The 12,106-nt window shown below is 42.8% G+C and overlaps 1 protein-coding gene across 1 annotated transcript in view; it reads left to right on the forward strand.

Annotated features, from left to right (window-relative positions):
• DNAH7 (dynein axonemal heavy chain 7) overlaps positions 1-12,106 on the forward strand; it is a 249,562-nt gene that overhangs the window by 44,707 nt on the left and 192,749 nt on the right. Inside the window, exons 15-18 of the mRNA XM_075528957.1 lie at positions 574-652; positions 3,281-3,505; positions 5,891-6,037; positions 11,160-11,845. Coding sequence (XP_075385072.1) covers positions 574-652; positions 3,281-3,505; positions 5,891-6,037; positions 11,160-11,845 — 1,137 coding nt within the window. The remainder of the gene's footprint in view (positions 1-573; positions 653-3,280; positions 3,506-5,890; positions 6,038-11,159; positions 11,846-12,106) is intronic.

Consider the following 12,106-nt stretch of genomic DNA (forward strand, 5'->3'; position numbering starts at 1 on the left):
ACACTTCAAACCAATGTCATCACCAAGCTATGCCCTCCTCCCTGCCTTACAGGCGATCGTCTGGAAGAATTGTCTGTACTTTTTAGGCTGATTTCCGTAACTGCCACTGCTCCTTTGGTCCCCAGAGTCAGTTCATCCATTCTACTGGCCACAGCACAAATGGGTAGACATACGTGTACGTTACCTAGAGCTTCTGAGCATGCATACTCTGATCACCGTCCCTGTAAGTGGAGCTATCCTCCTCCTCGGAGCCACTTCCTTCCTGTTTTCTCAATGGAATCTCTGTGACAGGCCTCCAGGCTGGGTCTGGGTTGGCGATGGTTGTGTACATTCCCGTCTCCCACTTCCAGTGGCTCCATGGGAGAAAGAGGCTGCAAATGCTCCTGCAACGAGCTACCGCCTTGGAAACCACACGGAACCCTTGTACTCTGCTCTCTAGGGGCTTTTTGAGTCCCCAGTGGCTTGACGTTCAACTCAGTCATTGAATAATCATAGCGTTGCATTTATTCATGACCTGCAACATCTATTTAGAAAGAAATTCTAAACATAACGTTGATTTATCTGGTGTTTCAGATTATGTGAGGAATTCGAGAGGATCGCTGAAAAGGCTCTTAGCACTCCTCCGAATACAGCCGAGCTGATGGAGATGAAGGTACCGCTTACAAACCCTTCACAGCGTGTGCACACCCCTGACTTATTACCCCCAGTGAGGCTCGGCACGCCAAAGGTTAAAATCAGAAGCTTAAAAAAAGAGAGAGCATATTTATACTTCACTCATGGGTCTATGGCTTGCAGACTTAGGCGTGGCCCTCCTAGGCAGTTCTTCTGGTTACTGGGTCACCTGGGTGTCGGTTAGGTCAACTAGTGTAATTTTACTTTGCTCCACTGTCTCCCCAACTCTAGTAGGTTAATCTGGGTATGTTCACACGGCCCAGTGGAGGGGAGTAAGGCAGCCAAGGCCTATTGTACCAGTGCTTTTGAAGCCTCTGCTGGTGTCACCTTAGCTACCATTCACATTGCCAAAGCAAGCCATATGGGCACAGAGCCAGAATGAGAGGACACTAACGGGCATGGTCACCGGGAGGGGTGCAGTGTTAGAACCACAGATGCAATCATCTACCAGCATCCTGTTGAGCATTATTAGCATACCAACTGGCATAAACCCATGCCATCCCTGGCAAACTTAGGTACCATAATGAGACTAAGGCAAGTGTGTTACTGAGAGAATTTATCTGTAGCCATCCACTGATCACAGAGTTGCATTTAGGCACATTTGGTTTGGAATCAAGCCATAAGGAGCCCTCCTGGTATAGTGGATTACATGTTGGTTCCTAACCCCAAGGTCAGCAGTTTGAAACCACCAGCTGCTCTCCACGAACAAGATGAGTCTTTCTATGCTTGTAAAGAGGGACAGACTCGCACACACAGAGGGACAGTTCTACCTGGTCCTATAGGTCGCTGTGAGCAGCTCAATAGACTCTGTGACAGTGAGTGTGAGAGGCGTGACCTGGACCCCTAAAATAGCAGTGCTTTTACTGTCCCTCATTGAGGCCCCCAGTACCCACTCACACACTCAGAGATGCGCCTTTGCAAAAATTACAATGAGGATCATACAGACTTTGCTACTAATTATAGTATACATTTTATATGTCTTCTCTGTATTCTTCCCACGAGGTAAGCAAGGCTCTTTAATACAAAATTGATATCTTGTTCGGCAACCTAATTTACTAAATAGTTTACTGTTTCAACCCTACTTTGAACTATGCTCCAAAAATATGTACATTATCTGCTACAAATTACGTTTCCATATGTGCACGGATCTATTTTTGAACTCTCTCCATTTTGCTCCCACTTCTATTCCTGGATCAGACCAGCAACTATTTAAATGACTGAACCTATAGAGTGTATTTTGATATTTGTAATCATTTATCTTTGATATTCTTAGATATTTATTTTTGCAAATAATTCCAGAGTTATATAAAATTCTGCTTAAAAACGGTCATTGGAATAGTTATTAAAATTCCATAGATTTCTATAATTTGATTTTTTAAAATTTGAGAATAGTAATACCTCTTTAGTAGTATACCTTAACATCCCGAAACATAAGTTTTATCATTTCACTTGCATCAACTTAGATTATGTCTCGTTAGATTTGCCCAGAATTATTCAAAATTTCTTGTACCTGTTCAAGAATGAGATCTTTCTCCCATGATTGTTTCTAAAACTGGTCCCTGATGATATATCTAGGAAAATCCTGATTTTTGTAGCTCTTTATTTTGTACTTTCTTGTGCTTTGAAATCTCTCCAACTTGGTCAGCTGGGTCCTTTTTTTTTTTTTTTTAACTTTTTGCACCAAATGATATTTTCAGAGGACATGAAGTATCCGTGCAAGCGTGTCATATTGGCTGAGCCCCACAAGACTTGGGTCTGGCTTCAGTTGACTTAAAACTGCTTCTCCGCCCCCTGCCAGCGCCAGAGTTGGCCCTCTGCTCTCCCGCTGGATCTTCTCTGCTTGTGACCCTCTCCACCTGCCCTGTTCCCTCAGTCACTCCCTCCCGTGCTCGGAACTACCCTCGACCCAAAATGACCCCAGGCCCTACTGGCACCTTGGTAGCTCTTCTCTCAGTTGCAAGTTGACAATTTGACATTTGTTATAATGGTTCTTTGAATCTGTCTGTCTCTCTTCCTCACTAGGCAGCAAGCTTCATAAAGGGAAAGGTCACGGCTGGTTTGGGGTTACAGTGACTTGCTGGCAGCTTGCATGGTGTCTGGTACAATAAGGGCCCAATAACATTATTAGGAAATGGCTACTGATCTCACCCACATAGCGTCTGCTTTCTCTCTTCCAGGATCCCATAGGCTTCTTTTCTGATTTTCCAGTGATTTATGTTTATTGTTATTTTTAATCTGTCACTTAAGAGGCAATGGGAGGATTGAGAAGGAAATCGGACTTTAGAGGTGATTGGAAGTAGTTCCCTCTTCTGAACGAGGAGTCAATCAACACGTCCAGCGAATCGGTACATATTGATTCGTGGTGGCTTAGCCAAAAAAGAGTTAACAAAAGAAGGTGATAGCCCTCAATCAGATGGGTTGACACAGCGAAGGCCACCTCAGCTCAAGCATCACGAGGATGGTGCAGGACTAGACAGTGTTTGGTGTGTTGCACACGGTGGTGAAGAACTAACTTACAGCACCTGACACCAAAAGTTTTGGGCTTTTGTTTTGCCGTGAACTATTCATTAAAGTGCCATCTTAGGTTGTTTTTATTTTCTTTCTTCAGGCTTACATTCAGAAAGTGGAATCAACGGACATGATTGACCTGGGACAGAGATTGGTGGATTCCAGAAACTGTCTTGCTTTCCTGATTGAGTGCGCTAACTTCTCTCCAGCGGACATTAGGCTGAATAATAATGTCTTCCAGTGGTATGGAAGAATGGGGGAGATTTTTGAAGAACACAGGAAAATCGTTAAAGAGAAAACAGAACAATATCAAGAAGGTCTTAAGGTTGGTATCGTGAAACTCTCAATTCGCTGCCCTTGAGTCGCTGCTGGCTCACCTCAGCCCCTGGGTCGGAGTAGACCCTCCGCTGAGAGTTGCCCAGGCTGGCAACGTGGACGGGCGGGAAAGGGGCATCTTTCTCCTGGGGGCTGGCTGGGAGTTTCCAACTTCTAACCCCGAAGCCACTCGCTACGCCCCCATGACTCCAAGGTTGGTGTCGGATGCTTTTAATTATTTTCAGTTTTGGCAATGTTTAGATTTGTATAGGGCAGTCAACTTCTTTCTTTCGGTGCCTGTTTGTGTTAGCTATCCCATTCTACGAGTACATTCAGAGGGATGCACCGACTGGATCTTCTATAAGCTTATCTGGAGGACTAAGGAGTGAACAACAGGGTATCGATTGCTATGACGTCAGCTGTTTTTCCAGAAAAGTTCAAATCCTAAAAAAAAAAATTTTTTTTTACGGAGGAAAAAACACTGGAATCATTGCCCACAAATGGCCATTAATAGAAAATAGTATTTGTTACCCAGCTCCCCACGCTCATCCGAGTGAGTCCTTTACTTAGAGCGTTCCATGTCACCGGTGACTCCGCACCTCGGAATCCAGCAAGCTCTCCTGAGCCCGGTGGGCCTCCGAGGCCGTGCTCCGTGCTTCCCTGACTCCCAGTCGCTTTGTGACGTTTGTCTCAATCTATCCTTCCGTCCTCATCTATCTCCGCCCGTTGACTTTTCACTAACCTTGAGCGCCTTCCAGGTCTCTGAATGTGCGGGTTTCCCTCACCTCTCATCTCTCGCACAGCCCTCCATTCATCGTGGGACGCACCCCTGCACACGCACACCTACAGACTCAATTTATTTTCCCAGCCCCCCCTCAGCCAGTCCTCAGGACTGCTTCCCCTCCGTTTGTGTTGCGCTTTTAAAACATCTTCAGGGGACCACTTACCCTTTCGTTTGTTTACATTCTTACGTTTCTCTTAAAATTAAACAGCTAACTCTGTGGGAGCAGCACAGTTTTGATTGTCCATCCCGCCCCCTCCCCCCTCCCCACTGACTAGCTTGGGATATCATGAGCACGCCATACCTATTGTCTGAATAAATGATTTTGGTGTTTGGTTTCAGTTTATGGATGAAGAAACTAAGTTGGGAGACTTGTTCCAATTCAGTTCGTACAGACATCTCACTTCGCTGCATTACATACAGCAAATATAACTAACTGGATATGTTTTTTGGGGAGAGAATAATTCATAGATTTTAAAACACACACACACACACACACACATATATATATATATGTATTCACCCAAAAGTATAGTCTATATTTCTGTTTTACATTTAGGCCATTTCAAAATTTAGGCAAACCTTGGAAATGTGTAAATATCGGCCATCTATGTTAAGTCAGTAACCATTAGATGGAGAAGTTACAATAAAATTGACCCCTAGAAAGTTATTATTAAGTAGTCTAGAATTGCCTATACTGTGTTCTACAATGTGCTATTCCACCAACTACACATAATGTTGATGAGCTTTCCTTCTCAGTTCCCTTCTCCCACCGGGGAGAGTATAATTCATTTGCCGGGAACTGGAAAAAAGAGGACAGAATCCAACCTAGATATCTATAAAGTAGGAAATCTATTTTTGAATAACCTAGATTTGACTTTTGAATATTTTATTAAGAATGGTTGTTTTAGAGTTATTTAATTTGGGATGCCTTACCAATAAAAATGTGTAGAAAGTCTTAAGAGAAGTATACACTTGTTTTACACTAAAACAAAGAAACAAACACAAGCCTGTGGATTTTAGACTGCAATCCGAATGTGTTCACTTGACGCATGTCTTGTACAAAGAGCCCATGGAATAGGAATGACTAACCTCGACTGCTTCGTATTGGGCTGGATAGTTAAAGAGAGTAAGTGCCAGAACCCAGTGATAGAAATGGAGTTTCCCCTGCCCATGGTTTTTATAATGCCACAGGTCTCTCTTCGTTCTTTAACAAATTGGCGCTTTAGTTTAGTTTATTGATTCTTATGAGATTAAAAAAAAGTCTGTAAAACATTTATTACCACGAAAGCTTGAATACTAGACTTTAGCACATCCTTTCACATTTTGTGAATTAGAACGCTTTACGTGGACTGCTAAAGGATCATCCTGGCCTAATTTGTGAATTAGAGGTGATTTAACTCATGATGTTCTGCTCCATTAATTTTTAATCTTGACTCTCAAAATGCCCGCATCATCTGTAGCTCTCAGTCATATTTTGGATTGTCTCTTATTTTTTGCTACTGACAAAATATAACACAAATTCTGGTCCTTCTTACAAATAATTTGACTTCACTTTGGATGTTTGGCGTCCCAACTTTTCAAAAGAGTAACAACTAATATTGGTTTTATTAGTTACGCTGCGAACGGTTTTTGGAAGAATTGGAAAGTTATTCTAAGCAGGCGGAAGAATTTTACACATTTGGAGATCTCCAGGATGTACAGCGATACCTGAAAAAGGCCCAGATCCTCAACGGAAAACTGGACGCAGCCGCAGACAAGGTGAGAAGGTGAATTAGTTCAAGGAAAAAGTAGGGCCTTTATCTAGGGGACACACCTTTAACAAGTAGATCAAACAGAAAAGCTTAGTTTCATGTAATCAGAGAACAGGATAAATGATCCAAAGAGATTTTACAGGCAGGCCTCAGGGAGAGCTCCCTGGGCTTTTCTGGTGGCAGTGATAGGCCTTCAGCAGTCTCCACATTTCATTGTATACAACGTAGTAGCCCGGGAAGCTTCTTACTTTTAATATCGCATCGCTGCATCACTGTAGCTGTACCGTGAGAGTTGGGAGTCCCTGTTTGTTCCGCGGAAGCAGGCACACGAGTGCTGCTGCTGCTGCATGGCCATCGCAAGCATGACAGAATGCAGAGCTGCCCGGCCTGCAGCATCCACGTGCTCCCTGCCAGAGGAGACCACTGGGATGCATGCTGTGAGGGTTTGTCCTGGTGGATTCCCAGTAGATGCTCAGGCCTTTCTTACCAGTCTGCCCGGGTCTGGGTGGACGCCTCTCAGCATCCCATCAACTGGAGAGCCTTCCTTGAGGTGGAGGTGGTGGCTGCACAGGCGAAGCACTGGCTGGGAGTCAACCCTGGTCCGTCTCAAGCACGGCCGTCGAGCACTGTAATCCTGCACCACCAACGTCCCCAACGCTCTCTAAGCCAATGATGGCACCTGGCCACTTCTAAGTAGTGTTTCCATTCTCAGGGAGCCCAGATTTAACTGCTAGGTTTTTAAATGGTTGTTGTCAGGTGCTGGGAAGTCTATTTGTCTCATAGCGACCTTATGTGGAGCAGAACCAAACATCGCCTGGTCCTGCGACATCCTCAGCGTTATTCTTACAGTGAGCCTGTTGTTGCAGTCACCGTGTCCCTCCACCTTGTTGGGGGTCTTTCCCTTTTGTTGCTGCTCCTCGTCTTCAACCAAGCATGATGTCCTTCTCCAGGAACTGGTCTCGCCGGACAGCACATCCAGAGTACATGACACGGTTTCACCGTCTTTGCAAAGTACTTCTTCCAAGAAAGATTTGTTGTTGTTGTTTTTTGGCAGTCTGTGATACTTTCGCTGTTATTCACCAGCACCATAATTAAATATTTCATATCTTAAAAGCTCGGGTAACTAAATAGCTTATAATAAGCATACATATATAAGCACACACTCAGAAAAGAGAAATTCCTGTTTGTCAAGTACACCAATTCATCTTCAGTCTTCCTTCTTCAATGTCCACCTTTCAGAGGCATATGAATCGATTGAAAATACCAGGCTTGGGGCCGGCACACCTTAGTCCTCAAAGTGACCTCCTTAAACTTCAACACAGTAAAGAGCTTGTGTGCACGGGACTTACTCAGTGCAGTGCGTCCATTGATCCATTGATTGCTGCTTCCGTGAGTGTTGGTTGTAGAGTCATGCAAGATGAGATCTTTTGACAACTTTGATCTTTTCGCCATTTATCCTGATGTTATCTACTGGTCTAATTGCGAGGATTTTAGCCTTCTTTACTTTGAGTTTTAATCCATGCTGAGGGCTGGCAGTCCTTGATCTTCATCAGCAAGTGCTTCAAGTCCTCTCACATTCGGCAAGCCAGGTGTGGCACTGCGTACCACCCACCGCTTGTTAGGAAACCTTCCTCCAATCCTGACGTCACATCCTTCTGCATAATCTCCAACTGTCTTTAATTCTTTCCTCAGTGTACACATTGAAAAACTATGGTGAGAGGAAACAACCCTGATACAATGTCCTGATCTTAAACTGTGCAGTGTTCCCTTTTTATGTTTGTACAACTGCCTCTTGGTCTATGCATGGGTTCCAGGTGAGCACAATGAAGTGTTCTGGAATTCCCATTCATCTCAAGGCTCTCCATAGTTTGCTATGATCCACACAGTAAATGGCTTTGCATAGTCTATAAAACACAAGCAAACATCTCTCTGCTAGTCTCTGCTTTCAGCCAAGATGGATCTGACATCAGCAATGATACCCCTTGTTCCATGTCACACTCTTCTGATTCCAGCCTGAATCCATGTCACAGTCTTCTGAATCATGTCACAATCCATGTCAGAGTCTTCTGAATCCATGCCTGAATCATGTTACAATCCATGTCAGAATCTTCTGAATCCATCCAAACCTCATTGTACTGTCATTGTCACTGGACTTCATTGAACCTGTCAATGTACCGCTGCAACTGTCGCTGGATAATCTCCAGCAAAATTTATCTTGCATGTGATAGCAATGATATTGTTCTATAGGTTGAACATTCTGTTGGGCCACCTCTCTTTAGAATGGTTACAAATATGAATCTCTCTCAGTCAATTGGCCTAGTAGCTGTCTTCCAAATTTCTTGGCAGCCCAAGTGTTACATCAGCTCGTTGAAAGACATCAGTTGGTATTCCATCATTTCCTGGGGCTTTGTTTTAGACTAATGCTTTCAGTGCAGATTGGACTTCTTCCTTCAGCATCACTGGCTCTTGATCATATGCCACCTCTTGAAGTGGTTGGAGGTCAACAAGTTCTTTTTGGCACAGTGACTATATTTTTTCCATCTTCTTGGGGTGTCTCCTGCATTGAAATATCATTCAATATTTTGCCAATAGAATCAGTATTGTAACTGAAGGTTTGATTTTTTTCTTTAATTCTTTGAATATAGTAGATATTGACTGCGTTCTTCCTTTTTCATTTTCTAATTGCAGGTCTTTGCACATTTCATTATAATATATTTGAAAATTTCTGTTCAACTCTTTGATGTCATCATTTCTTCCATTTGCCCCAGTCGCTCTACAATTAAGAGCAAGTTTCAGTCTCTCCGATGTGCACGTTGATGTTTCTCTTTCCTGTCTTTTAAGTGACCTTTGCTTTCTTCATGTACGATGTTCTCCCTCAGCTCATCAGCTTTCCTTTCATTTGTGTTTTCCAGTTAGAACGGTGTTTTTCCCACCAAGCCACTTTTTCCCAATACTGTTTCAGAAATCAGATTCCTCATTAGCAGGAAGTGGAAGGGCTGCCGCTAGGGGTCAGGCTTTCGGCTTCTAACTGAACTGTCAGGGGATTCCCCCTAATAGTCGAGCTGCAGGAGCAAGAGGAGGCTGCCGGCTCCTGTAAAGACGTGTACACCCTGGGAAGCTCGGGGTAGGATTACTATGAGATGACTCCGTGGTAATCAGTGAGATTTTCGTGCCATATAAGATGCTGGAACACTTTAATTGTGTGTATCTTTTTAATTTGAATTTGAAAAATCCTGAGTTTTGCAAACCCAAGATGGAAGGAAGCAGGGAGCTTGAAACCTCCAAACCACTTCAACATGACAGTGAAAATCTGGCAATTTATCTACCCCAAAGTGCGCTGACGAAAAAAACAGCTTTTGCACTGGTCCGTACTTATAATTCTCCAGGGATTACCAGACCCGCATCCCCTGATGGCTCAAAAAAAAAAAAAAATCCCCCCAAACTCATTGCTGTCCAGTCAGTGCTGACTCAGTGATCCAGGGTAGAACTGCCCCGGAGTTTTTGAGACTCTAAATGTTAACAGGAGTAGAAAGTCCTGTCTCCCTCCTGAGCAGCCTCTGGTGGTTTTGAACTGCTTACCGTGTGGATCACAGCCCAGTGAGCAACCACTACGCCTAGTCAATGCAGAGTGCTCAGTGCCTGGCTACCTATTGCTTACCCCCTTCCTGAGGTAGAAGACCATCCTCACTGATTAAGCTTCCATGGAATTTTTACCACAAGGGAGGCTGTTGCATTTTGGATTTCCAGCGCTTAAAACCTAAATTATATTTCTAGTATTTTGATTAACAGCACGCTAATTCTTTTGCCCGCTGTATCATTTCCTATTGCTTATCTAAATGGTTGATCTCATATCTTTGAAATCTGATTACTGTGAAACTATTGTTGCAGACTTTGGCATGACTTTTGAATCAAAGGAAGTCAGGGCATGACTGATAGGGCATGGCTAATGACTATGCGACCCCTAATTCTGGTTGTTGTTGTTTTTATAAAAATGTACTAATAACATGTACTAATAACTAATAACTGTGCCATTTTTTCTTACCTTGAAATATTTCATATCTTAAAAGCTCAGGTGACTAAATAGCTTATAATAAGCATACATATATAAGCACAGACCCAGAAAAGAGAAATTCCTGTTTGTCTTTTTACACGGAGATCTAAAGTTTTAGTCACCTGCATAATTTACATAATTTACATATTTACATAGGTAGCGCATCCATTTCAATTCTATATAGACTTTTCCTCCATGTCATTTCCATTCTTACATACATATTTCACTACAACTAAGAGGCAGTTAATGCCTGCTTTACCCATTATCCTCAAGACTAAGCTCCGACGGCATCGTTCCTGCAGCATCTGCAACTGTCTTGTTTCCGTAGGACCACCCTGCTCTCAGTTATACCGTTTTTTGGGGGGTGTAGGTGTGGGTGGTGGTTTGTGTGTTTATTTTTATTTTGTTTTATGAACATCTTAGGTGACACAAGTAGTCAATGGACTTCTAAATTTGGGGTTAGCACTTGAGCATATGAACTACTAACCCCAAATTTGGAAGTCCACCCAGAAGCACCTGGGAAGGAAGAACTTAGGGATCTAGTTCAGGCCAATCAGCGATGGAAAACTTTGTGGTGCACAGTTTGACTCTGAGGCCCCTCGGGTCACCCTGAGTGGGAAAACCCCAGCACGCAGTTTCCCCTCCAATTTTATAATCAGGAGACACTGCTTCAAGACATATTGTCCATTGCCTTACGTTATTATTGAACAATTATTATTTTATTATCCAGGTATTGATGTCGTTACTCCTCAGCTCCTAGAGATAGCTATTTTGTAATATAAAACCTCCCCCACCTCTTTGCTACATCTTCAACACGGTGCTATCATATCAAAAGTACTTAAATGTTTATTGTTAATGAATAAAGATAGATCTTCAATATATCTGGGTGGGCAAAGATAACTTTTTGTTCTTAAGGAACTGTCATCAATTGGAGTGCTCATGGTTCCAAGGAGAGGGTCTAATTTAAGTTAAGATCTTAGGATTTTTTTTAGGTCATGTTTTGAAATAAACAGGTAGCAAAACTCAATTTTGAGTATAATTTCAGGATAACTAATAGATTGAATGCCTGTCCTTCTAGATTGAGCAGTTTAATACGGAAGAGGAAGCATTTGGTTGGCAGCCATCAGCATATCCTCAACGTAAAAAAATCCAGGATGGTTTGAACCCGTATCTTCGCCTCTATGAGACGGCTGTTGAGTTTAGCACCAAATTTAGAGGGTGGACAGAAGGGCCATATCACAAGGTGGATCCAGACCAACTAGAAGCAGATGTTGGGAATTACTGGAGAGGACTTTATAAACTGGAGAAAACCTTCCATGACTCTCCGAATGCTTTGGCAATGACAAAAAAAGTAAGAACAAAGGTGGAAGATTTCAAGCAGCACATTCCTCTCATCCAAGTGCTCTGCAATCCTGGTTTGCGGACCAGACACTGGGATGCCATGTCCAGCATTGTTGGCTACCCCCTGAAGCCTTCGGATGACTCTACTGTCTTCTCATTTTTAGAAATGAATCTGGAAACATTTCTAGATAAGTTTGAAGGCATTAGTGAAGCAGCTAGCAAAGAATATTCTCTTGAGAAGGCCATGGATAAGATGATTGCTGAGTGGGATGCGATGGAGTTCGTCATTCTTTCTTATAGAGAAACAGGGACGTTTATTCTATCATCCGTTGATGAAATCCAGATGTTGTTGGACGACCACATTATTAAAACCCAGACTATGCGAGGCTCGCCTTTCATTAAGCCATACGAAACGCAAATGAGGTAAAGTAACTTTCTATGACAATATCTATACTGTGTGATCAGGAATGCTTGTCTTTAATGTACAGTTTTTTAAAAAATGGATTCTGCATTTCACACTTAATATTTTTGAAGTTCATTGTAAGGCATGGCAAACTCATTGCTTATGGAACAGCCACTAATACCTTCCCTAACACAGTGGCTTGTTGACTTCTATTTTCATAACAAAGGCAGCGGCAATCAGCATTCCGATATTCATTTTCATTGCCTCTAATCTGATTTCTC

The sequence above is a fragment of the Tenrec ecaudatus genome, chromosome 13 (assembly GCF_050624435.1).
Source record: "Tenrec ecaudatus isolate mTenEca1 chromosome 13, mTenEca1.hap1, whole genome shotgun sequence".
In the NCBI taxonomy this organism is placed as follows: domain Eukaryota; kingdom Metazoa; phylum Chordata; class Mammalia; order Afrosoricida; family Tenrecidae; genus Tenrec; species Tenrec ecaudatus.